The sequence below is a fragment of the Carcharhinus amblyrhynchos genome, chromosome 4, assembly GCF_965287045.1.
Source record: "Carcharhinus amblyrhynchos chromosome 4, sCarAmb.v2.hapA, whole genome shotgun sequence".
NCBI lineage: Eukaryota > Metazoa > Chordata > Chondrichthyes > Carcharhiniformes > Carcharhinidae > Carcharhinus > Carcharhinus amblyrhynchos.
In genome coordinates, this window is record NC_137327.1 from 48968759 (window position 1) to 48996148 (window position 27390).

At 44.8% G+C, this 27390-nt stretch overlaps 1 protein-coding gene and 1 non-coding gene across 3 annotated transcripts; both read right to left on the bottom strand.

Moving 5' to 3' along the window:
• Positions 1–322: 322 nt before the first annotated feature.
• Positions 323–25504, bottom strand: herpud1 (homocysteine-inducible, endoplasmic reticulum stress-inducible, ubiquitin-like domain member 1). Of its 2 annotated transcripts, none has more exons than XM_080187117.1 (8): positions 25089–25504; positions 18874–18951; positions 15595–15672; positions 12786–12901; positions 12571–12693; positions 9110–9454; positions 5524–5671; positions 323–2849 (listed from the first exon to the last, which is right to left on the bottom strand). In XM_080187117.1, the coding sequence occupies exons 1-8, from the start codon at positions 25227–25229 to the stop codon at positions 2667–2669; spliced, it is 1212 nt and encodes a 403-aa protein (XP_080043243.1). In that variant the 5' UTR covers positions 25230–25504; the 3' UTR covers positions 323–2666. The 2 variants fall into 2 exon arrangements, with proteins under 2 accessions (XP_080043243.1, XP_080043242.1); XM_080187116.1 differs by having other exon boundaries at positions 12786–12904.
• LOC145342807 (U2 spliceosomal RNA) lies at positions 22696–22887 on the bottom strand. The gene has a single exon (XR_013886650.1). It is a non-coding gene; the product is annotated as a U2 spliceosomal RNA (small nuclear RNA).
• Positions 25505–27390: the final 1886 nt, after the last annotated feature.

The window sequence follows — 27390 nt, forward strand, 5'->3', positions numbered from 1 at the left end:
TTAATTGAATTATTCTGTAAGACAAGCATCAGACCCTAGCACCCCCCTCCTGAACATCTTTCCACGTATCCATCTACAGTTGACTTTGCACTATTATGTATCCCTGCCATCGCCACCTCAAATGTCCTTCCAACACCCAGCAAGTCTGGCTTCAAGATTAAAATATCTGATCCTTATAATTAATGGTTGGAAGAAACAGGGCGAGCCAAAGAGGGAGAAATTGGCTAGTTCTCTCCTGTACACTTGGTGAGTTGGTCAACTTATAGTCATTAATAAAAGCTCATTTCAATAAGCAAAGATGACCGAATAAAAAGCTGAGAAGTCCACCTTTCATTAAGACTTTAATAACAGACTTTACAGTAACATGGCGGTTACACTAATAGATTAGCAATCCAGGACTAACAGATCAATTCTCACCACAGCAGTTTCCGTGAAGGAAATCTGCCAAGCTTCCCTGGTCTGGTCTACACATGACTCCAGACCCACCGAGAGTCAAATGTGGTTGACTCTTAATTGCCAAACAAGTCACTCAGTTATGTCAAACCACTTTAAAAAACAATAGTAAAGTCAAAAAGATCACCTAACCATTGTAGCTTCTGGCACCTATGTCAAAGGGGCGCGCGGTGCCCTAGCAAAGCCCTCGCCGGGGTGCGCGCTGCCCCAGTGAAGCCCCCGCTGGGGCGCGCGGTGAACCCTGCAAAGATGCACAGTGCCCAGTGAACCCTGCAAAGTCCCTGGCACAAATCCCTGGAAACTTGTACCAAAATTGGGACAGCTGTCCCTTAATAGGTGGGAAATCTCCTGGCATTGGCTGCAAGATATGATCTGGTACATATAACAACAATAACTCCGTCACCATCCCTGGGTGTGTCCTTTCCCATTGATAGGACAGGCCCAGCAGATAGTGGCACAGTGGTATACTGTCGAGAGGGTGTTTCCCTGGGATCCTTCAACATCGACTCTACATCCCATCATGACCAATGTACACAATTGTCTTTGAGTGGACGTGATTTGTTTAACTGTGCAGCCCATTAATACCCTATGGTATTAGAAGACTAAGGAAATTTGGCATGTCTGCTATGGCTCTCATCCACTTTTACAGATGCACATAGATTCTGGTTGTATCACAGCTTGGTATGGCTCCTGCTTTGTCGAAGACTGCAAGAAAATACAAAGAGTCATGAATGAAGCCCAGTCCATCAAGCAAACCAGCCTCCCATCCGTTGACTTTGTCTACACTTCTGCTGCCTCGGTAAAGCAGCCAGCATAATTAAGGACCTGATGCACCCTGGATATTCTCCCTTCCACCCTCCTCTGTCAGGAAAAAGATACAGAAGTCTGAGGTCAGGTACCAAATACTCAGGAACAGCTTCTTCCCTGCTGCCATCAGACTTTTGAATGGAACTACCTCGTATTAAGTTGATCTCTCGCTACACCTTAGCTACGACTAACACTACATTCTGCACTCTCTTATTTCCTTCTTTATGGTTTGCTTTGTCTGTATAGCGTGCAAGAAACAATACTTTCACTGTATACTAATACATGTGACAATAATAAATCAAATCAAACATCCAGTCGTGAATGGTGATGGACAATTAATTCACTGAAGATGAAGGTTCCACAAATATTCCCATCCTCGATGATGGGAGCTCATCGGTGCAAAAGATGAGGCTGAACCAGTTATAACCATCTTCAGCAAGAAGTGCCAAGTGGCTGATCCATGTTGGCCTCCTTTGGGGGTCCCCAGCATTACAGCAGCCAGTCTCCAGCCAATTCAGTTCACTCCCAAGTGATGTCAAGAAACGGCTAAAGGCACTGCATACTGCAGAGGTGATGGGCCCTGGCACCATTCCGGCAACAGTACTGGAAACTTTGAACAAGTTAAAACACTAAATTCAGAACAAATGATGAGGAAGACACTCCATTTACTCTGACATCCAGGTTTAAAATGTGAAAAGACATTAAAAATTGAAGAGTTAATAGAAAATAAATGGAACAGAAATCTACAGCGCGGTTTTGGAAGCCACATGCATGACTGACGTGACTCACATTCAGCATTATTTAATGGAAGCCCAGAGTCCCAGCAGAGCAGCGCAAACACTCTGCTTCTGTCACAGGAGCTCTCAACAGGAACTAAAAGTGGGTCAAAGAAAATGGATCACAGTCCACACTTCCTTTTATTGTGCTTTTGGTTGAGCAAGGTTAAAACTAGATTTATACCTTTGCAAACAAAAAGAATCAACAATGCTCATGTTGCCAATAAATGTTGATTGTTAAACTAACACAGGAGAGAGTAAGCATCTTTAACAGTGTTAAGTCATATTTGACAGATAAGAGTGTTGCTGGCCACAGCTGTTGGAGAAATCAGAAAGCCGCTGTAAACTGTCACACGTTATGGAGTCATTCCAATTTACAGCTTCACACACTAGAAGAGTCTACATTACACATTTTATAATAGCTCGATATCTTTCCACTAATAATTTACAAAATTTACACTTTCATATGAGATACTATCCTGTGCTTCACTTTGAATCACTTAGAGACCCAGGCACAGCAGAAACAGTCTGATTTCATTTTGCACAAAGCCCAGAAAATACTGAAACTAGGATTGCACTTTTTTTTTGAAGAGAATAAAGAATATATTGCAGTCCCATGCAGAGTTGGAATTAGTTCGCCACAACCTGGGGACCTTCAGGAATCAAAGAGGCAAAGAAGGTTTTGAAGAAGACCCAGGCTTTATTTGCAAGTGTCGTCCGAACCACCACAGCCTCTGGAGCCAGTGGGACGTCAGCAGTCTCGTCGCTTCCGGAGTCACTTCTTCCTTCAACGTCTTGATCTGGTGTACCACTCTGAAACCAAACAGATCAGGTTACTATTTCACACAAGTAAACCCTCAGAGCTGTAATTTAACTTGGGTCAGGGGTAGAGTTCTCTTTAATAAGTAGCCTTTCCCCACCTAACAAGATGTTCCCCTGGAAGATTATCATATAAAACCTGACACATTAGAGAGAATCAGGTTGCAGAAATGTCTTTCAAAAGGAGCAAGAGACAGAGAGAGAGAAGGGAGAGGTTTAGCAAGAGAATGGTTAGGGTCATGGCTGTCAATAGTGATACAAAAGAGATCAGATTGGAAGATCATTGAGTTCTTATAGGGCTATAAGGAGTTACACAAATAGCAAAAGCAAGATACAGAAGAACTTTAAGGAGGTGCAGTGACCACATTTGAAGCAGGGAGCATCTTAACCTGGGCATTAGCTAGATTTATTGATATGGGTTCACTAACAGCAAAGGGAATCGGAAGTCTTCCTTGTGCCATAGATATTACAATAGTACAACAGTGGGGGTGCCACAGACGTAGTAAGGCTGTAGACAAAATACTGCAAGTTTCAATCTCTCGTTCTGCTCCACTCTTTGCATAAAGAGATTGAGTACGCTGGTCTGTTAGGTACAGTAGGAACATAGGGAAAATGGAGAAGGAATAGGCCATTTGGCCCATCGAGTCTGCTCGGCCGTTTAAACAGATCATGGCTGATCATCTACCTCTTGTGTCATTATTCCCCCACTGTTAATCATTTGGTTGACAAATTTTTAAAGGACAAATTTGGTTTGTCAAAAGTCCTCCTGCTGTCATTGACCTATTCCTGCTGGATGGATGGCCTGGAGATTTGCTGTAAGCCCTCCGTGAATGTGACTCCTCAACAGGGCACTAGGGTGATCTCATTCACTGCCTGGAATGACTGGCACCCAGACTCCCTCCTTCCCTCCAGTGGATGCATCCTGTATTTCCCCGACAGCTGAACAAGGCGGGAGCGGGGGGGGGGGGGGAGAAGAGAGAGAGAGAGAGAGAGAGAGAAAAACTCAGCCCCTGCCCAATTATTGGGAGGTCTGCATCCAACTTTACGCACATCAAACTTCAAACGTTAATCTCAATAACCAGTAACTTCAAAAGATGCTATCCAAAATATGCTTACAACAGTTCAAACAAATTGCAAAGCTTTTTCTTCATGATGATTACTGGTTTTGTAGTAACTATCCTTAACCCTATTTTGGGTTATAATGATTAACCGATTAAAATAAATGAAACAAATTAAAGGGACTCTGCCTTAAAAAACCAAATCACAAATGAAACTTAAAACATGAAATCAAAGTATGATTAAGAGGGTCTATGACACACTCTGGTCCCCACAGTGCACACTGGATACAGAAGGTCCCAATGGTGGCAGTACATTCCCCATGCCCCCTCTCCAGGGACACCCAGTCACAAATGTAGCCGTAGTAGAAGGGTGAACAGTTGGGCTGGACGACCTCCTTGGTCAACCGCTGTCTGGACTTGACAGGTTTAGCCAGGCCCAGGAGCAGGTTCACGAGGAGGTCCACAGCCCTCCCCGCACCCCTCCACACCGGGTGCCTGTAGATCAGGAGCTGAAGTGCAAACAAAACTGTAATAAAAATTTTTTTTTAAGCAACTAAATATCGAGTGCAGTCTAAAACAGACTACATACACATGGTCCACAGACTCGATAAGGCCTCAAAAAGGGCTTCTTGGCAGTCTGTGAACCAGTGCAACCTATGGTTGTTTGGGATTGCTGCATGCAACACCCTCCACCCTAGGTCCCCGATGTTAAGGGGATGGACACCTCCATAGAGGGACCTCCACCACATAGCAACAAGGTGCACCAAGACATGTCCAGGACAGGTGAGGACACAGTAATGGAAAGTGCGCAGCAGCAGCCCAAACATCTCCGTGTAGTGGCAAAGGGCACAGAGAGCATTTCTGTGAGGCGGCTCAGGCTGTGGAGCGCTGGGTCCCAAGGAAGAGTTTGGGGGTTAGGGCTGATGTAAAATTCAGTCTGAGCAGGGGTACACTCAAACAAGATTCCACCGCACAGTTGCGCCTCTTCGAGACCACATGTGACGTTGGATCTGAGTACGACTGTTTTGAGGTCACGGATGGCACTGGTCGCAAGCTGGACATCCACCACTGTGCAACACACTAACTTGTGGGATGTCATCCAGCCACCCAGCACGTCCCTGATCCTGGTCACCTTGGCATCCACAGCACATCTCTCTGCCAGTCACCTGAAACAGAGTTGACGGGGAACAAATTCCTGAGCAGTGGCTCCCACAGCCCCTACGCCAGACAGGGGAGAGCTGCAGCACCAGGCAATCGTACAGGTCCTGGTAAAAAGATGGACAATGCCTGCAAGGAATTATGAAGACCTCCTGAACAGAAGCTGCACGTCACAATTCAGGCCATGACCCTGGTGGAAGAAATGTGTTGCCAGGGCACACCATCTAGGAGGGGGCTCCACGGAAAGGTATCTGAAGGTAGAAGGTCGCTACCTGGGCGTGAAGGCACACCAGCGCCTGACAGCGCAGCCCCCCCAACAAAGCGGGAGAACCTCAGCAGTGGCCCAGTGAGGTCTATTGCTTCCAGAGTAACTGCCTTAGCCAAACCACTGCATAGACTCAATTTGAACTCATAGTGTCTACCCACATAAACCACGTGCCAATTTGACTGACCTCTTCCTGCACAATATCCTGGCTATCCTGATTCTCTTGGTGCTCTTGGTTTACCCGATTCGGATCAGCCGCCTCTGCTGGTACATCCGCGTTTTGTACTGGTTCAACCGGAGCTGGATATCTGAATGGGAACCACCCAGCACGATGCCTGCAGGGGAAAGCACAGGACACACATTCAACTATCAAGCAAAGAGTAAGCACATAGCCCAGTGATCAACATCCTAGGCCAGTGAGCGGGCCCACATCCTTCATCTCAGTGAGTCACAGGTTCAAAAGTCAGGTTTGTTCACCAACCATAGCCCCATGAATGAGATTCAATGCATTTAACACATGCCGAATATTTCATAACCAGTTATAGAAAATGCTGAATCATTTGTGTATTAATAGAACTGTCAGAAATTCAAATGTTAAAAACAAAAGGAATATTTACTTTTTGGTTGTAGAGGGAGCACACGACTCTTGGTTAACACTATTGCCTCACTGCACCAAGGACCCGGGTTCAATTCCTGGCTTGGGTCACTGACTGTGTGGAGTTTCCCCGTGTCTGCATGGGTTTCCTCCCACAGTCTGAAAGACATGCTGGTTAGGTGCATTAGCCTTGCTAAATTCTCCCTCAGTGTACCTGAACAGGCGCTGGAGTGTGGCAACTAGGGGATTTTCACAGTAACTTCATTGCAATGTTAATGTAAGCCTACCAGGGAGTAACAAATAAACTTTGCTTTCACAGTCAATGTTGTGAGCAATCAACACCTACCACACTTTATCCTTTGCTTTATTTGGGTACATCTTCAGTCATAGCAGTAGGAAAAGAACTATGTAGCCAGAAATCAGCAGAATGTGCCAATCCTGAACGTGGGCAACCGTCAGTAAAATGTCTCGCAGGCTGCACTCAGAACGCAGATGGGCTGCATGTGGCCTACAGGCTGCAGTTTGCCAACCACTGACACAGCCCCTTAGGAAGAAGGGCTGTTCAACAGCACGGCATTTGGTTGGCACCAAGTTACCACACGAGGGCAACAAAACTGAATACAGACTGGTGGAATAATCTGCTGGACGGTGTATGGATCTGACCATCTGTTTTCAGCACAAGTTGGAGGATTCAATAATGAGATGCATCACTTAGTGTGTTAGGAGCTAGACAGATCAGCACAGTGCTATTCAATGCTGATTTACCTAAACACCAACAGGGACAGCACACAATGGCTTCTGTGGCTCTAGCCAAGGCTGTGGTAGGTTAATAACTAACAGGTGTCTTCCTCCCTAATATTATTTCCCCCACTGGGAACTTCATGAGGGGAATTTTAAACTTTTATCAGCAGGCATGAGTGAATCAGCTGTTAGCTCAAGAATACTATTAGACAAGACAAATCAGGTGGGGTGTAAAAAGGACCACTACCCACCCTAAAATAGCCAGGCCCACATACCAGCACGTGCTGCTAAGCCAGCTGTGGCTAAGATTGGGCTTCGTTCATCCTCCCAAAGTTGAACAACTTGCCAACACACAGATCAAATTAACTATGCCACTCCTCACTCCCTGTGTGGAGAATTAGCAAATATGGCACGGAGGTAAAAAAGTCATTAAAGTCAGTTCAAAATGATATATCTTTGTGACTCTTTTCCATACAGATAAGGTGGAGCAGAACTAGTGATTAAAACGCTAAATAGCATAGTCAAGATGGATGGAAGCCAAGCCATTTTACTTCAGCTGTTAGTAACACAGAAATAGAGAGCTCAACATGGAAACATAGGAATTAAGAGCAGAAGTTAGGCAAATTCAGCCCTTCGAGCCTGCTCTGCTATTCAATCAGATCATGGCTGATCTCTCCCTGATCTCAAATCCACTTGCTCCACCAGTTCCCCATAATCGCTTTTCCTTTTTTAAAAATTAGAAATATGTCCACCTCCCTCTTAAAACCATCCAACAATTCAGATTCCACTGCACAACATGGCAATGAGTTCCACAAATTCACCACCCTCTGCGAGTTCCTCCTCATCTCAGTTTTAGATCTACCACCTCTCAGCCTATATCTGTGACCTCTTGTTCTAGATTGCCTCATACAGGGAGCATTTGGTCTACATTTATTTTATCAATCCCTGCTCAAAAGCAGCATTGAACCCAGTAAGCCTTAAATGAGATTAAAGACTAGAAGAAACACAACAGAACAGAGGCAGTCATTTGAGTCCTCTGAATGTAGCATTTAGCACTGACCTCAGTAGTTGAGGTGAATTCTGTTCAGTGATACATTGGACTTTGTAGCATTAAGTTTATTGAACCCTGACCTATGCACAGCTACTGAGATACGTCAAAGAGAATATAAAGTAAACTGCACAAACGTGCCAATTTAAACAAGGCACTTCAAGGAAAATTCCCTGCATTCCAATTCTCCGAACTCCTGGTGACCTTTTTCCAGTTATTCCTGACATTCTAGAGGAACTTGTTCCTGAGAGAGTTCCCTCTTGGCTCTGTACAACCCGCACCAGATTTTACCATGTTAAGAGTATTTCACAGGATATCACCGCTTCATTTGGAAGGTGAGTGGGTGCTGCGAGCACACATAATTGATACACTTAAACAATGCAGGCTGCTCCACGTCCTTCCCATCAGTTTACTGTAGACAAGGGCTTTGAACCGTGTGGGTGTAAAGGGTGACAGGAAACAGGGAGGCCCGTCTCTAGAGCAGCCCTGATCTTACAGAATGGTGGAGTAGGTTCAAGGGCTGAATGGACAACTCCAGCTCCTGTTTTTTATGTTGTAAACAGTATTGACAGAGTGTTGGTTGCCTGGTTCCTCAAGGAACTGACTGAGGGGCTGGGCATGCTGGGAGTGGCAGGAGCAAATTACTGAAACAGAACTAAAAGCTATTGCTAACAGAGGACAGCGGTGAGCTCTATGCCTCACAACACCAAAGATCTGGCTTCAATTCCAGCCTCGGATGACCATCTGCGTGGAGCTCTCCCCATATCTGTCTGGGTTTCCTCTGGGTGCTCCGGTTTCCTCCCACATTCTAAAGATGTGCAGGTTAGGTGGACTGGCCATGCTAAACTGCCCCTTAGTATTAGAGGGACTAGCAGGGTAAATACGGGCTTGATGGGCCAAATGGCCTCCTTCTGCACTGCAGGGATTCTATAATTAGTGCTATCCAAACATTATGTTGTGAATCTGCAAGAAGCTCTGGAAATATTTGTGTTTAAAGATGGCGTAATTTAGAGAGTCACTGTTACCTGGCTCAATGCCTTCCAAGTTAATTGTCTAAGTTAGTAAGAGGTGAAAGATGTAAACAATGCAGTCAGCGGTGCAAAAGCATCAAACATAAAGTTGCCAACTCTACTGGACACATTCCTGGAGCAGTTATCATAAGATTTCCTGACCAGTTAGACAGCTAGCCCCCAAGCCCCAGTATTATAATAACTGATAAATTCAAGAGTTCAGAGAAAATGTCCCAGTGATTTTTATTTTCTCTGCAGCATTGTCCAGAAGATGTAATTATAATTTTTGGAGACTCCAGCTCTAGAGAGATGGCAACCCGGTGAAGATAGGGTGTGCAAGTGAGACCAAATTCTTCTCCTGGCCCTGTGGAATACTTACAGGTATATCAGCAAGATGGCGCTCACCACCAACACCACACGGCTCAGGGAAGAGTAGAAATACACAATGCTGAGGAAGAAGCAGGCCCGGGCAGCCAGGTAAAGCCAATCCAGCCAGTCGCGGTTCAGCTCGTCGTCATCATCCATCACTGGGCCTCCTTGGGCGTTCATCCGGAGGTTCTGGTTGGCTGGTGGGTTGTTGAGTTGAGGGAGGGGGGCGTTCCGATCGGCTGGAAGGTTGACCAGAGGGGGCTGGTTGGGTAGCACTGGAGGTGTCCCCGGCGCGACGACTGGATGTTGCTGGGAGTTGGTGGCAGCGGCAGCAGCAGCAGCAACTGCAGCATGGCTGTAAAAGAAAAGGACATATATAAATCTGACTTGCTTTGTTATTGGGTGGATATTGGCTGTACTGCATAGAGTTAACCATGTGGCCCAAAGCTTTCAGAGAAAACTGATGTGTTCTATTCACTACTAATCAACTAAAGAGCTGATTGTTATTGATATTTACTTTATAAAGGGACTAACAGATCTCTTTGACAATGGTATCAGAGACTCAAGACATGCTAGCCTAAGTAGCATGATTAAATGGTTACAGAATAAGAGGCCATTCAACCAGTTGTGTCCATTCTGGCTCTCCGTGAAGTCAGTAAAAAGTCTGACAACACCAGGTTTTAGTCCAACCTATTTATTTGATAATATTCTCACAAGCTTTCGAGGGGACAGCCTCTTCGTCAGGTGAATGGAGAGTTCTGGCCTCAGACAGAGCATATAAAGCACAGACAGTTTAGAGATTACTGATTAAAATGCGAATCCTTACACCTAACCTGCTGTTCAAGACCTGTAATCTCTAAACTGTCTGTGCTTTATATGCTCTGTCTGAGGCCAGAACTCTCCATTCACCTGACGAAGAGGCTGTCCCCTCGAAAGCTAGTGAGAATATTATCAAATAAATAGGTTGGACTAAAACCTGGTGTTGTCAGACTTTTTACTGTGTTTACGCCAGTCCAACGCCGGCATACCCACATCATGACTACTATCTCCGTGAAGTCCCAGCCCCTCCCCTATAAGCCTAGAAATTCACACTGAGTGCTTATTTTTAGTTGTGTTGTGGAAGTCCTGATTGTCTCTGCCCCTACCACACTCCAGGTCCTAACCATTGCAGAAAAAGGTTTTCCCCTTGCGTTGCTGTTGTCCTTTTGCAAATCATCTTTAAGTTACATCCTCTGGATCTTAACCCTTCCACCAATGGATCAGTTTCTCCTGATTGACTCTGGCCAGACTGACCCCCCCACCTCCTTCCCACCTTATGATTTTGAGCATCTCTATCTAATCTCCTTTCAACTCTCTCTTTTCCAGGGGAAACCAGCTTCAGCTTCTCCAAACTAACCACATCACTCAGAGAGGGTACTGTCTCCCGCTGCCTCAGAAAAGCAGTGAGCATAATTAAGGACCCCATGCATTCTCTACTCCACCTCCTTCCTTCGGGAAAAAGATACAAAAATCTGAGGTCATGTACCAACCAACTCAAGAACAGCTTCTCTGCTGCTGTCAGACTTTTGAATGGACCTACCTTGCATTAAGTTGATCTTTCTCTACAGCCTAGCTATGACTGTAACACTACATTCTGCACTCTCTTGTTTCCTTCTTTATGAATGGTATGCCTTGTCAGTATAGCGGGCAAAAAACAATACTTTTCACTGTATATTAATACGTGACAATAATAAATCAGAAATCGGTGGGTAGAATTAGGTGGTGGATTGACTCCAATGAAACGTTATTGTTCCCGCCCAGTTTTCCCGATACCTGCTCAGTGTGGCTTCAAGCACGTGGAAACAGAAGTTGGCTATTCAGCCCTTTCAGCCTGTGCTATGAGTATTACAATTCTATTTGACCACATTTGCTCTAAACTCCTACCTAATAAAAGCTCTCAACTGGCTGATAATTCCCAGACTTTTGGGGAAAAGAATTCCAGATTGCTTTCACCGATTATTGCGTGCAAGTGTTTAAAGGCCCAGCTTAGATTATTGCCCTTAGCTTTGGAGGAGTCCAGACAGCACAGCAGCAATGGGTGTGGAAACGTTTGCTATGTTTACCACATGTCATGGCATAGAAGTCACCCTGGTGTATAAGTCAGCCCCTTTTTTTCTTCCAGGCCGGAAAAATCAAGGTTTTGCATATACTCAATGTCTAAGGTGACCCCATCTTTTCAGCATGACATACTGCCATGCATTGTTAATCATCCCCAATTTTTCAACAGATATTTTACTTCCTAGTACCTTAGAACCACGTACAAGGGATTGGGGGGCGGGAGCTAGTATGCTGATAACTACTGTAAAGGGAAGTGGAAAACTACAGTGACAAAAATTCTGAATGCTGATGGCAAGGTGTTCAGAATCCAGTAGATGCAAATAGTTCAGCTCTACATCTGACTCCGTTAGCCCAAAATCAAAGTAATATCCACAATCATCACCAAGGAGGGTGCATCGTTGGCATCCCTGGAAAAATAGCAGTTGTATCAGGAGCCAATCAAGTTATGCCAATTGCTGGTCACCTGGGCAATGCCTACTTTCATCCAGATATTAAAAGCAAGCACATAGTGGGCAGGAGCGTTGAACATTCAGATATCTTAAAGAAAGCCACCGTGTTCCTGTCTCTTTGGGAGTAGGAGCCTCCGTCTGCACTAATCACTGACCATTGGTTAGCACTCTTGCCTCACAGCACCGGAGACCAAAGTACAGTTCCGGCCTTGGGTGACTGTCTGTGTGGTGTTTGCACTTTCTCTGTATGTCAGCTTAGGCTTCCTCCTGGTGCTCCGGTTCCCTCCCACATATGTGCAGATTAGGTGGATTGGCCATGGGAAATTGCCCCTTCGGAGTGGGGTTACAGGGTTAGGGCCTGAGCATGATACTTTGCCAGAGAATTGGTGCAGACTCAATGGGCCAAATGACCTCCTTCTGCACTGAAGGGATTCTAGGATTCAAAGGCAGGGAGAGGACCTTACCCGGGGCAGGGCTAAGGGTAGGCGTTTTCTCCTATTGTTGCTGCAGCATTCCCCTCAGTATAATCAAGGGGAGCATTTGTAGGAAGTGAGGCATTTCAATGCAGTGACATAATAGTCCTAGAATATAAACTTTTCAAATATTAATAACGCTAAAATAACCTTCACTTAGTTTCAAACTGAGACATTTAAAAATACAATAACAGAGTAACAGGCATATTGGCCAAGAGTGTACGTGGCTACCTTTACCCCGGGGCAATCACTCCATTAATGAATGGCAGTATGTACAAGAATAGAGAGCGCACCAAGTTTTACTCATTAACAACATCAATCGATGGTCATAATATGGTCGCAGAATTAGAAACTGAAGAGGAGCAGTGTGAAGCAGGATTTACCCCCGCACTCCCCAAAACCCCTTCAAATTCATTTAAAAAGACAATCCGCAGGACAAACTCAATACTTACTACTGCATGTAATACTGCCTTGCGTACATCTGCTGGAGCCAAACGATTTGCTGAGAGCTGTACAGATTGTATGCAGCTAACCCAGACATTCCTCCTGGTCTCTGCTGCTCTTCTCCTGCAGGCCTTTCAATGACAAATTGGGAGAACAGTTGAAGTACAGATCCAACGAAGAAAAGCATCAAGTCAGTGACAAAGGAGTCTCCCTTCATGCTTACCAGATGCCATATGCCCAAGGGAAGGAGGCAGGTCCTCTGTGACGGAGGCCATCTGCAGCTGCCGACGTGGGGACAGTGAGGGTGTCTTGGCCAGAGGCTGTAGGTGCAGCTGTCTCCTGCTAACAGGAACAATAGAGACAAAAAAAAGAGGTCAACTTGTGACTTGGACCCAGTAGTGAATGGAGTTGAAATGTGGACAGTGAACAAAGCAATAATCAAATTTACTGTCTGCCATTTTGTTTACCACTCCCTTTAAATGTGCTCAGGAAAAATTAGTTTTGACTTATTCCCAACTGAGAATAACTCACAGCTACAGCTCCATGATAATTTTCCCACTTTGCCCATCTTTTCCCTCTCTTCAGTCATTCATGGTTAATGATTTCCAGAGCAGACATGCTAGTTATGTTGCATTTTTTTAACCAACCCAAAACTCCATTTGATCCCAAAACGGAAGCAGTTCACATCCCTGGTCTAAACATTGGTTTTAGACTGGACACTCAGTAGAGGTTTTGGTTCCGTCCCCAGTCACAAGCCTCAAGGGGGCAAAAAAATTCATCTCAACTCCAGCAACCTGTTTTACATTTGGACTGATTTCTACTCCATTGAAGTCAGTCTGCAGACTGCCGTGTAACGTTGTCTGTTTACTATCTTTACCCACAGTGAATTTTTACTCCAGTAACTCTGACTAAATTCATTTTCAAAAAACAAAATAGATTTATTAAATTCCAATGCAAAAAGGTATAGATTCAATGGAATCCAGAATGGCAACAACATCCTCTATAGGGTTTCTGCAGAAGACTAAAACCAATTAGGGTATAAATAACTTGCTCTCAACACATGACACAGCTGGGAACTTTGCTTTACCACAAGTATGCAAATCTTCAGAGCAGGGGACAACATATGTTGAAAATAAGTTTGTGTGTGTGCTTAACACTGCACCTGTTCTCATTCTGAGAATGGCTTTCATGAGTGTTTCAAAACTGATAGTGAGAAGCTTCACGCCCCTCTGACTGCATTCCTCTATGATGTATCTCAATAGCTGGGCTGTTTCTTTCACCCTCTCCCCCCACAGCACAGCAATATGCCCCCCGATTCATCATCCTTTAGAAATACCTTTTGTACGTCAGTGCTGCACTGTTCAACCCCAGTCAGAATTGGGCATTTTCATCCTTAGTACACTTAAAAAAAACTGCCACATAGAAACAATGAATGTGGTTCTTCCTATTCTGTGTGCCAATCTACCAAGTGTTGATGTAAACAAACACTAAGATAAAGGCAAAATACTGCAGGTGCTGGAATCTGAAACGAAAACAGAAAATGCTGAAAAATCTCTGCAGGTCTGACAGCATCTGTGGAGAGAGAATTCGGAAGGGTCATCCACACTTGAAACTTTGGCTCTCTTCTCTCGCCGCAGATGCTGTCAGACCTGCTGAGATTTCCAGCATTTTCTGTTTTTGGTTAACATTTATGTGGTCACTTTAAAAATATCAAAAAAAATGATCCAAGCACTTCAAGAAGGACGAAAGTAATTCCTGTCAAACTTTGTGCAAGTTCAAAGAGGATGTGTTCAAAGAGGTGGGTTTTCATCTGGCTTCTAAAAGCAAGGCGAGAAGCAGAGCAGCTCACGAGAGGCAGTGCAGTGTGCAAGACCCGAGCACCTGAACACTCTGCCACCAATAGCCTAGAGGAGACCAACTCCCATGTATGTAGTGTCTCTTATCTCACAGCAGCTCAAAGGGCATTACAGCCAAAGTACATCTGAAGTGAGTCACTACCTATTAGGAAGGTACACGTGGCAGTCAATTTGCATACAGCAACTGCCCATAAACACCAATCAGACGATAGATAATGGGAATTAGTGCTGTTAGTTGAAGGATAAGTGTAGACCAGACATGCCCTCTCCTGCAAATACTGTCAGGGGAACTTTAACATCTACCTGAAAGGACAGATAGGGCCTCGGTTGAATGTCTGATCCAAATCATTGAAATAGTACAGTTCTGTACTGAAACATATGCTCAAGTCACTGGAGCTGGTTTTGAACTCACTATCAGAGTCAGAACCTAGAGGTGAAGAAAGGAAATTCACATTGAAGGACAGCCACAGGATTAGAGTCCTACCGTCACCAAAATAAATGGCTTAGAGGAGTTACTAAGGCTATATAGTCCAAGGGTAATGACACACCACCAATTCAACTCAGTCTCTATCTCAGATAATCATTCATTAATTTGGCATCCATAGCTTACTAACGCAGCAGTATCCTCTACTCACAATCTGATCATATAAATCGTGGACTGGGAGGGACTATTCAAGAGGCCTCAGCGGGGCCATTCCTGCTTTTTGATCATCTATCAAAGGTTAGCAGAAGAGTTAACAAGAAAGCCCAGTAACAACATCTGGCTCAGAGCATAGGGACATGAGCCCAGCACCAACTCAAATGGCGGGTTCAGCATGGTAACGAGTGACAGAGGAGATGGAATGGATGGCCATCTTCCTCGATGCCCAACTTCCCAAAGAAGAATGAGCAACCTGCAGTTCCATGCTCCATTTCCAGTTTGCAGATACTGGGGCAGTCAGATTGATTTTTACAACAGCATGAGACTTCCAGGGACCCTCAACTGAATATCAAACTAAACAAAAGGCCACAATCCTCTTGGTCCTGAGTTCAGCAGATTTTGGTCATGTTCCCAGAGTGACGTAGGCTTATAAAGTTTCCCATTCTATATAGCTGTGCTCACAGTATGCATGTATGTATGTGTGTGTGTGTGTGTGTGTGTGTGTGTGTACTCCCCCCCTCCTTTACCCCTTTTACCTTCACATTCGCCGCCTGTGTTGATTCTGCTTCACTTCTCGAGTTACAGACCAGGTGAAGGGTGTGGTACTGATCATTCTGCGGGAGACAAGCAAGCAGTGAGGCAAAGCAATTAGCTCAAGATCCATTCCAGGTAACACTGGAGGCCGTGAGGCAGCAACTGGCTGACAAGACCTCCGAAAGGAATGTCATTTTTAAACTGTGTATTTTGATTTATATTTTCCCAACTCGATCAAATAGGGAAATATTTATTCTAAGCCAAGGCCCTTTAGTTCTATTTTTGCAAAGAAACAATTTTGCTGAGGGAAGGATTTTGTAAATAACTAATATTGGAATAGTACCATTGCAAAGGGAGGCATCAAATTATCTGCTTGATGTCTTTAGATGACTTCAGCTGGTGGCACTGTTGTAACCCATTCCTGTGATAAGTGTCAATGAATTCAATCATAAAGGACGTATACCTGATTAAAAAGCAGCATTTCTTTTCCACTTTGAATTTGGTCTCAGCACACAGCTGCTCTTAGCCTGGGTAACCTGTGTGACCAGCTTAACCAAGGGCCTGATAACCAGCAGTTGCTTGTTCAGCATTACAGCTCACAAGCCTTTCACTTCGGCTCCTGAGATCAAATCCAGCCCAGAGAGGAAAATCTCCTCTAATCAGATATGAGCTCAGGATCAATCCAAGCAACATTCTTAGCAGCCTCGAGACCTTAACAGAATTCACTGCCAATTGGCAACCCCAATTAGAAAGGTCACAGGGCTGTTTGCAAGGCTCATTAGTGCTGCTGGAGACTGTAGCTAGAATTAAAGCTCTCCGCTGGAGAACTTTTTACTCTGCCTAATCTGTGCTCTGACTGGCCCGTGAGTACTGTCAAATGTGTCAATTGGAGAAAGTGCCGCACTGTCATCACCCTGATAAGCAACAGATATTGAACCAAATCACATTATGTAATGACAGCATCTCAATGAAACAGCCTAGTCCTTACTGCCATTACTAGCTTCACACTGCTGGGTTAATGCTCACATAAGGATAGAGGGAAGAACCAACTTGCATTTTTATAGCGCCCTCTCATGAATTTCAAAGTACTTTCCAGCCAATGAAGTGTAATCAATGTCTTAACGCAGAAAATGCTACCATCAACTTTCTTATTCATTCTTGGGGCGTGGGTACCACACAGGCCAGCATTTATTGCCCATCCTTAATTGCTCTCGAGAAGTTGGTGGTGAGCTGCCATCTTAAACTGCTGCAGTCCATGTGGTGTAAGGGAGAAAGTTCCAGGTTTTCGGCCTAGCCACATGAAGGAAAGGTGATCTATTTCCAAGCCAGGATGTGAGTAACTCAGAGGAGAACCTCTAGGTGATGTTCCCATGAGTTTGCTGCCCTTGTTTTTCTAGGCAATAGAGGTGGTGGATATGGAAGTGCAGTTGAAGAAGCCTTGGTGAGTTGCTGCAGTGCATCTTGTAACTGGCACACACTGCTGCTACTATACATGGTGATGGAGGAAGTGAATGTTTCAAATTGGTATCAGTTAAGCAGATTGCTTTGCCCTGGATGGTGTTGGGAGTGCACCCATCCAGGCAAGTGGACAGTACCCCCTCATTCTCCTGTTGAAAGGCCATTTAGCCTCATAACATTAATTCTGTTTGTCTCTCCACAGAGACCTGCTGAATTTATCCAGCATTTTCTGTTTTCATTCCACCATTCTCCTAACCTGTGCCCTGTGGATGATGGACATCCTTTGGCGAGTCAGGGGTTGAGTTTCACGTTCATCTATATTGGCTGTGGGCCGAATGGAAATTTTAACAATTGTCCGAGTGTTTAACAAATCTCAAGTGAAAGATGGCACCACTGATAGTGCAGCACTTCCTTAACACTGCACTGGAGTGTGACTCTAATTTACAGATAGATGCTCAGGTTCCTGGAATGAGACTTGGATCTGCAACCTGAGTAGGAGTAGGTCATGTGGCCCCTTAAGTCAGCTTTGCCATTCAACATGATCACAACCGAATTGATCTTAACATTGACTCCACTTTCCTGCCCGTTCTCCATCACCTTCAACTCTCTGATAGGTCAAGCACTGATATTAAATATATTCGATTACCTAATCCCTGCAGCTACCTGGGGTAAAGAATTCCAAAGATTCACAACCCTCAGGCAGAAATTCCTTTTCATCTGTTTTAAATGGGTGACTTCTTTTTCTGAAATCATGCCCCCTGGTTCTAGATATCCCCCTTGAGGAGAAACACCCTCACTGCATCTGTCAATCCCCCTCATTTCAACAAGTTCACCTTCAGGATATTTTCAGGGAGAAAGGAAATTCCACACCCGCAGTATAATGTGCAGTTTTGTGTCCTTATTTGAGGAAGGATGTCCTTGCTATAGAGGGTGCACAGCAAAAGTTTACCAAGCTAATAGCTGGGATGGCAGGTCTGACAATATGAGGAGAGACCAAGTTGGTTAGGATTATATTCTTTGGAGTTTAGAAGAGTGAGGGGGGAATCTCATAGAAACTTATAAAATTCTAACAGGGTTAGACAAGGCATATTCAGGAAAAATGTTCCCCATGGTGGGGAAGTCCAGAACTATGGGTCATAGTTTGAGGATAAGGGGTAACCCTTTTAGAACTAAGGTGAAGAGCAATTTCTTCACCCAGAGGGAGGTGAATGCGCGGAATTCACGACCACAGAGTTTAGTTGAGGCCAAAACGTTGTCTGATTTCAAGAAGAAATTAGATATAGTTCTTGGAGCTAAAGGGATCAAGGGATATAGAGGGAAGTGAATCAGGATATTGAATTCAATGCTCATTCATGAACAAAATGAATACGGAGCAGACTCAGTGGGCCAAGTGACCTACTCCTGCTTCTAGTTTCTACGTTTCTCTTTCATCCCCATTGATTGTTTCCTCTGGTTTCCTCCCACAGTCCAAAGATGTGCGGGTTAGGTTACTGGCTATGATAAATTGACCCTTTGTATCAGAGGATCAGCAGGGTAAATATATGGGGTTACGGGAATAGGGCCTGGTGGGATTGTGGTTGGTGCAGACTCAATGGGCCAAATGGCCTCCTTCTGTGCTGTATGGATTCTATGATTGCACACATTTAATTAATACAGAAGCAAAAGTTCATTCCAAAAAGCATAAGCAGGACAACTGGGAACTCAACAATCATAGTGTTAAACTGACAAATGCCAATATGAAATTCCTCTGAGCCACGCAACCTGCTTACAGTGGGAGAAATATTTTCCAGTACTTGCCTCTCACAGGAACAGGCAATACTGACCTTGCGTAGTACGTCCCTCAGTGAAAGGTGGTCAGGCAGCAGTTTTCCGGAATAGATCAGCCGTTGCTCGGATTCAGCCTGGAAAAGCAAACACGCAGGTGAAAAATCGGTCACAGACACAACTGGCACCGGATAACGTGGAGCTGTTTTCAATTCTCCCGAAATTTCAATGGTGCTCCTGTTATTCAACTTACCCAATGCAAAGTGGTCTTGGATTCACTCCTGTTCTTTGATGGACCAGGTATACTGTACCATGGTATCATAAATAACATAACAGTCACTTGTACAGCAAATATCATCGTGCTTCAAAGTTAATTGTTTTTAAACAGAGACACTCCTGCATTGGCGCTACATAAATGTAACTTTTACTCTTTAGGACAAATCGGTCTGAAAGCTCTAAGTTCACTCAGTGATTCTGAGGAATCCAAATCAACGAGTGGTAACACAGCTAGTGCTACCTTAGCCTATTTTTATACTGTGCCTCAAACAGACTGTCTTGCATCTATAATTGTACCTCGGCAGTGTCAGGCAAATGTAAAAATTCTTCACACTGATTATTTTTTGAATAGCAGTGACAGACATTAGGCAAACAGAGCAGCTATATCTGGTCATTTGTCTCCTTTCTGTTTGCCAGTCCTTGATGTGCAGTCCACGTTTGATTGTGTACTCTGAGGGGGGGACATTAGTTGGGGCACTGGGAAAATGCTCGCTCTACCATTGACTCAAAGTGGTAATCTGAAGCATCAGTTTGATGTTTCACAAATGAGAAGCAGCCACATTGCCAGCATCAGCGTAGGTGAGCATGTCTGCATCTCAATGTATTCTCTTTTTTAGTGGCAGGCTGTTTTCAATTCCTACTGTTACTCTTTCCAATAGGTAAGGCCTGGATGGTAACTAATGCTGGTGAAAAGCACGAGAGAGTACTCTGTGGAATTCTGCCTACCTTCCTCGTCCAAGTGATACAAACAAACAAGGAAACAGCGGCACAAAGCCTGCTAATGTAGCAGAAGCAGGGCTGGTACTGTGCCACATTGCGCAAGGTAGCAACAGCATTGCATTCTGTTCCAGCTGTCCAGAACCTCTATCCCAAAATATTTGCATCTAAAGAACATCTGCCTTGGACTGTTCTTGCAGACAGTCAAGTGCACTGAAAGCAGTTGACAGACCATATTGGTTATGACTGGGGGAATTAAAAAAAAGTGGTTGAACCTTATGCAGCATGTTACAAAGAAGCATCTGAACTGACCCAGAATATTACAGAGCAAAAACTGAGCAAACTGGCACAGTCTATATCTGCGAGTCAGCTAATCTAATTCCATCCCTAGCTCACTCACTTTCCATACTAAAATCCCAGAATGATTTGGTTCTTTTTTTTAAATTAAGATCTACAGAGTGTATTTTAACAATGGCTTGTAGTGAAAAATGCTACATTCCAAGCAGCAGATCACTCATCATTAAATGTGCTGTTTATACCTCAGCTATTCATTAATATCCACAGTTTTTAATCAGCACACAGTGGGGACTACTCAATATTTGTATGCCTGGGAGAAAAAGAGTTTTAAAAGCCTATCTAGCACTGATTCAATTTAACCACGTTTTGCTGACGAGGGCACTAATAATGTGGAACATTGGATTATTACACAGGGAATAATGACTGTTGTCATTGCCAAATGTAATGGTGAACATCGGGTCCACTTGCCTGGAATAATAAAATGCACAATTACAGATTTTGTCCTCCCACAGCCTGGGCTGTTTCTGGACAAAGCATCTACATAATATCACACACGATAGATCATGCTGATCTATTCAACCCACCCCAGGTAAACTCCCATCAAGACTAAACTGGAAAAACCCTTCCACACAGGACTTCAAGGCAAGTTCCACCTTGCGTGGGCAGCATAGTGGCACAGTGGTTGGCACTGCTGCCTCACAACACCAGAATCCCAGGTTCAATTTCCAGCTTGGATCACTGTCTGTATGGAGTTTGCACGTTTTTGCCGTTTCTGCATGGGTTTCCTCTGGGTGCTCCAGATTCCTCCCACAGTCTGAAAGATATGCAGTTAGGTACATTGACGCAAACAGGTGCTGCAGTGTGACAACAAGGGGCATTTCACAGTAACTTCATTGCAGTGTTCATGTAAGCCTTATTTGTGACTAATAAATAAACTAACTTTATGAATAGATTTCTACTTTTCAACTTATCATTCGGTCCCATTTAAAGAAAGAGAGTTTTAAACACAGTGGCTGGGATTTTATGACCCTGCTTGGCGAGGCTTGTAAAATCCTGCCTGAGGCCAACAGAGAATTCCACTCAGTGAGCTTCGCCTGCCTGCTCTGGAATTGGGACGGGCATGCCGGTAAAATTCTGGTCAGTGATGCATGCAGCAGTGTATAAAACATGTAGCTGCTTCTTCACATCACTGGGTTTGAAAACAAACTAAACCACTTTAAAGTCATCTAAACTATTATTTTAATACACTACGTGGGAAAGTGTAGAAAATTCTCCCCATTCATAATTTTAAAGGAAAAATCAGTGAGAGCAAAACTGGAAAATTTAGTTTTATATTCTTGCTGCAAATTTAGGTACAAGTATCATTGATTAGAGATAACATTCCCTTTGATTCCAGGATAGGAAACACATGTCAAAAATTCTCAAGTTACTATCAACTGGCCTGATTCCATTTACTAACATCCGCAATGGGATAAATGCAGGAAAGTGGAATTAGTGTGCCGTTAGTGGCAGTTTTTTTTTCCAAAAATATATTTTATTCATAAAAATCTCAAGTAATCTATTACAATGTACAGGGCTTCGAGTAGCAAAACAATGTGGAATCAAAACATTTTTGCAGATCTGTCCAAACTACAGTGACTACATTTCAGTACTTAAAAAACTATGTCCATGTCTCAATATTTACATATTTGTACTAATTACAATGATTACATTTCAATACTTAAAAACTATATACATGCCTCAATAGATTACTGTGTGCCATTATTTCTCAGATTGGCACACAGTTGCGCAGGCCGAGGGTATTCTGCAGTTCCCGGGCCCTCGGTCTGCCTCCGTTAAAAGGCCTTACAGTGTGGCCTTTCCCCATTGTGCCTTTGCAGCGGCTGCCCCAAGCTTCAGCGCGTCCCTCAGCACGTAGTCCTGGACCTTGGAATGTGCCAGTCTGCAACACTCGGTCGAGGACAGTTCTTTCAGCTGGAAGATCAGCAAGTTTCGGGCGGACCAAAGTGCGTCCTTCACCGAGTTGATGACCTTCCAGCAGCAGTTGATATTTGTCTCGGTGTGCGTCCCCGGAAACAGCCCGTAGAGCACAGAGTCCTGCGTCACCGAGCTGCTCGAGACGAACCTCGACAAATACCACTGCATCTCGCTCCAGGCCTTCTTTGCAAAGGCACATTCCACAAGGATGTGTGCGACCGTCTCGTCAGCCCCGCAGCCGCTTCGAGGGCAGCGTGCGGTGATGTTGAGACCTCGAGCGTGCATAAAGGATCTGACGGGGAGTGCCCTTCTCCCCATCGGCCAAGCCAGATCTTGGTGCTTGTTTGTGAGTTCTGGTGATGAGGCGTTATTGTTGGTGCAAACTCAAAGGGCCTTTTTCATGCTGTGTGACTCTCTGACTGTGTTTGTCTTACAGTAACAGCATCTTTTCTTGAAAAGGATATCATTTGCCAGTTTTAAGTCAGTGTTTTTTTTAAACTTTGTTCCAATCCAATCAAGTCAAATTAAACCCAATTCAGAGTCCCAACAAGTTGGGACATTCCCGATCCAAGCTGACAAGACAGGGCTCTCACCTCCTGTCTTGGGCTTGATCTACATGATCCAAGCTGACTGGAGTAGGTGTAGCTCCTCCTCCAGGGCTTGATCTTATTTGCATCTTAGCCAAATGGCCGAGATGCCGCTTTAAAAAATTGCTTCAAATGAAGCTGAAATGTAACCTAATGACTTCAACCAAGTGCAGCATGTCGATACTGCACTTGATCTTAGCCAAAAGGCCGAGAAGCGAGAGTCAGTGTTGCTGATTGTAATCAGAGCAGGGACAATGTAATAGATTGACAATGTTCTGGAAACAGTCTCCAACCTGATCCCCATCTTAAGCACTTTAACCTACTACTTGCTATCCCTCAGCAACTGGAAAAGGACAAACTGTTTCAGATCAAGCACTTGCAACACTAACTTGTAATCGTGCTTAAAACCTGTACCACTGTTGCAGCTTTCTGAAATTTGCAATGAGTTTTCCATTCACCCCCCCTTCTCTGTTTGGTCAACTCCCAGAGTTTCCTGCTACATCCAAATATGTCATGCGTACTTGTTTTCACAGCCACTCTTGTCATCACTCGAAGACTGGACACTTCCACTTTCAGAAGGAGGAGCTACACTGACCGGAACGCAAGCTGACACGTCATCCTTCACTAAGAGCACGGAAACCAAACAAACATCAACTAGTGTCAAAACAAAAAAAAGGCTGGAAAATCTCAAACAAGTCTGACAGCACCTGTGGAGGGAGATCAGAGCTAACATTTCAAGGCTGGCTGACTCTTCGTCAGAGCTCTGTTCTCTCAACACGAATGCTGTCAGACCTGCTGAGATTTTCCAATATTGTCTGTTTTTGTTTCAGATTCCAGCATCGGCAGTATTTTGTCTTTCCCCACTAGTATCACTTTGCTGGCACACATCAGAGTTTGGGATTTAAGCCTGGGATCTTACAGTGTGCTTCATCTGCTCATTGCTTTGACAGAGCTATCATTGAAACATACACAAATAAAGGTAAATCATTTGCATAAAGTTATGAATATTTCATGTTTAATGGAACAGATGCCAAGTTAAGGATAATAGACTCCTATCGCACATTAACATTCCCAAGGTTCAGCGAACTGGCTATTGGGAAGTATAAAAATAGGTAGCCAGTGCAGGCCACAGTGGGCCCAATGATTAGCACTGCTGCCTCACAGCGCCAGGGAACCTAATTTGATCCCAGCTTGGGTCACTGTCTGTGCGTAGTCTGCACATTCTCCCTGTGTCTGCGTGAGTTTCTTCTGGGTGCTCCGGTTTCCTCCCACAGTTCGAAAGACATGCTGGTTAGGTGCATTGGCCATGCTAAATTGATGAGTTGGTGGTGGGTGAGTGGAATCGGCTGCCGTCGGTGGTGGTGGAGGAGAACTCGTTGGGGTCTTTTAAGAGACTTCTGGATGAGTACATAGGATTTAATGGGATTGAGGGTTATAGGTAGGGATATGATCGGCGCAACTTGAGGGCCGAAGGGCCTGTTTGTGCTGTAGTTTTCTATGTTCTAAATTCTCCCTCAATGTGCCAAACAGGTGCTGGAATGTGGCGACTAGGGTATTTTCAGAGTAACTTCACTGCAGCGTCCATGTAAGCCTACTTGTGACTAATAAATAAACTTTAAAAAGACTGAGGTATCCTGTGATTCTAGGGAGCGTACGAACAGTTAACTATCACTTCCTTACATCATACCAGATTGCATCCAGTTCCGCACCCATATGAGTCAAACTTCTGAAATACAAACTAATCTGACAGTAAAGTAGGCTCTTAACTTCCCCTACAGTTCTCATTCTAGTTAGGATTCCAGATATCTAGTGCCCAGTTAGCTACAGCAATGAGGTTGTTGTTAAAAGTTGTACATTTCCTGGAATCAAGAAATAATTTTATCCTCTATAGTCAATCGGAAGAAAAGCGAATAGCATGATTTCTGGCTACAAACACTTCAATATTTAGCAGCCGTGAAGTGCATTTGACAGTTACTCTGAAGTTAATACTGTTCCACCCCACCCTTCCGAACCTGTATCATTGTGAATGGGGGCTATGAGACCAGAATAAGTCAGTCTTCTCTCACTCTCCTCCTGCTCTACAGCTGGCAGCTCGCAAATCTACTGTGGCAATGCTGACTGCAGGATTTCCTAAAGGGTACGGAGCTCACTCAGCCCCTGCTGAATCTCCGCTTAAAGATTTCTCCCAGGCTGTTATGAATATCTGAGGCCTCAAAGTTTGGCAAGAGCGGCTGTTGCAGCCTTCGTTGCCAAGTCAGATACTCAATCTAGCTGACAGTTTCCACTAGCAGCCGAGAATTGACAGGAGTATTGATCAGAAATCCCCCACCCTCTCGGATTTCCACAGAAGCAGTAAACAGGGTGTGTGGTGTAGGAGGCAGCCAGACCCACTTCCCAAAACTTCTCCGAACTTTACTTACTGGGTGACTGGGGTAGTTCTCACTCAGGTAGCTTTTCAGTCTCTTTATTGTCCAGGCCAGCTCTGCCTGCACTCTGTGGTCCTCCTGTCTCTGGCTCGGTGCTTTAATCAGCAAGGTCACCAATTCTTCACTCGTCCCCATTCTCTCCCCCGGTCTCAAACTCAACAACCTTTCCAGTAAGGGAATTCCTTCTCAGGGAGGGACAGGCTCACCAAACTCTGTTTAAAACGGGATAAACAAAGGCACCGAACTCAGCAAGTTCCCCCAGCAAAGTCCTGGATTCTCCGGCCGCTCCGCACACTGAAGTCCTGGATTCTCCGGCCGCTCCGCACACTGAACTCCTGGAATCTCCGGCGCGGCGTAAGTTGTCTCTGTTACCGAAGCGCAGTGTGGCTGCCGGCGATTGGTGCACACCAGGAGCGACGTGGAGCTCGGAAACAATAATATGCAAAAGAGGGAGAAACTCCGCCTCTCGCCGAATGGGGGCGGGATCTCCGCTTCTCGCCGAATGGGGGCGGGACCCCTGCCTACCGCGGAATAGGGGCGGCATCCCTGCCTTTCCTTGAGTGGGGGCGAGATCTCCGCTTCTACCGGAATGGGGCGGGATCTCCGCCTCTCCCGGAATGGGGCGGGATCCCCGCTTCTCCCGGAATGGGGCGGGATCCCCGCTTCTCCCGGAATGGGGGCGGGATCTCCGCCTGTCGCGGAATGGGGGCGGGATCTCAGCCTTTCTTACTGGGAATGATGTGGATTCCAGTGCTGGAGTGGCGTGGGCACAGTAGGAAATCTCAGAAGCCCAGGTTAAAGTCCAACAGGTTTATTTGGAATCACAAACTTTCAGAGTGCTGCTCCTTCATGTGAAATGAGCTACCTGGTGAAGGGACAGTGCTCTAAAAGCTGGTGATTCTAAATAAACCTGTTGGTCTTTAACCTTATGTCGTGGGACCTCTCGATGGGACACAGTAACCAAAGTAGCTGATGCAATACCTACTCAGTTTCAGGTGATTTACAGGCAGGCTGCGAGGATCACAACTCTCCACATTCACAGTGGAGGCCATTCAAATCATTCCTGTTTCATAGAAACGCAGTAAAAAGTCTGACAACACCAGGTTTTAGTCCAACGGATTTATTTGATAGTAAACTCACAAACTATCATTACTATCAAATAAATCGGTTGGACTAAAACCTGGTGTTGTCAGACTTTTTACTGTGTTTACCCCAGTCCAACGCTGGCACATCCACATCATAGAAACTCCACAGTGCAGAAGGAGGCCATTTGGTCCATCAAGTCTACACCAACTCCAGCCAGGCCCTATACCTGTAACCCAAGGTATTTACACTGCAAATCCCCTAATGGGCAATTTATCATGGTCAATTAACTTAACCCGCACATCATTGGATTGTGGGAGGAAACCGGAGCACCCGGAGGAAACCCACACAGACACAGGGAGAAAGTGTAAACTCTACCCAGACAGTGACCCAAAACCGGAATCGAACCCGTGTTCCTGCTGCTGTGAGGCAGCAGTGCTGTCATTCTCAAAAAGAACAATCCAATTAACTCTTTTGAATCGACCAACTAAACTAAATTAAATAAACTGAGGGATAAAGCAAGAAGTGCAGTCCCTTAAAGGTGAACTGCCCAAAACAAATCACAAATAAAACTTAAAACATTTGTGTGGCTCTGGAGTCACATGCAGGCCAGATCAGGTAAAGATGACAGATTTCCTTTCATAAAGGAACCAGACAGCTTTTTAAATGACAATCAGCAATGGTCTCATGATCACCATGTGGAGATGCTGGCGTTGGCCTGGGGTAAACACAGTAAGAAGTCTCAGAACACCAGGTTAAAGTCTAAAACGTTTATTTGATAGTATCAAATAAACTGGCTGGACTTTAACCTGGTCTTATGATCACCATCAGACTTTAATTCCAGGTTTTTCTATGGTGAGATTCAATCCCTGGATTACTAGTCCAGTGACAATACCATCATGCTACTGCCACTTCAGAAGTTATATTAAATCTGCTTCTACCTCCTTTTCAGGCAGTACATAGAATCCCTACAGTGCAGGAGGTGGCCCATCTGCACTGAGTCTCTGACAGAGGATCTTACCCCAGCCCATGTGACCCCACACATTTACCATGGCTAATCCATCTAACCTACACATCTTTGAACACTAAGGGGCAATTCAGCATGACCAATCCACTTAACCTGCATATCTTTGGAGTGTGAAAGGAAACTGGAGTACCTGGAAGAAACCCACACAAACACTGGGAGGTTGGAATCGAACCCGGGTCCCTGGCG

What these genes read in the sequence shown, in the direction of transcription:
- herpud1 (XM_080187116.1), bottom strand. Translation starts at nt 25,229, where the DNA reads ATGGGGACGAGTGAAGAATTGGTGACCTTGCTGATTAAAGCACCGAGC. An exon ending in AGGCAGTATTACATGCAGTA is followed by an intron (nt 9,455 to 12,570) that starts GTAAGTATTGAG and finishes TTTCTTTTACAG; the next exon opens with CCATGCTGCAGTTGCTGCTG. An exon ending in GCCATCTTGCTGATATACCT is followed by an intron (nt 5,672 to 9,109) that starts GTAAGTATTCCA and finishes TTTCCCCTGCAG; the next exon opens with GCATCGTGCTGGGTGGTTCC.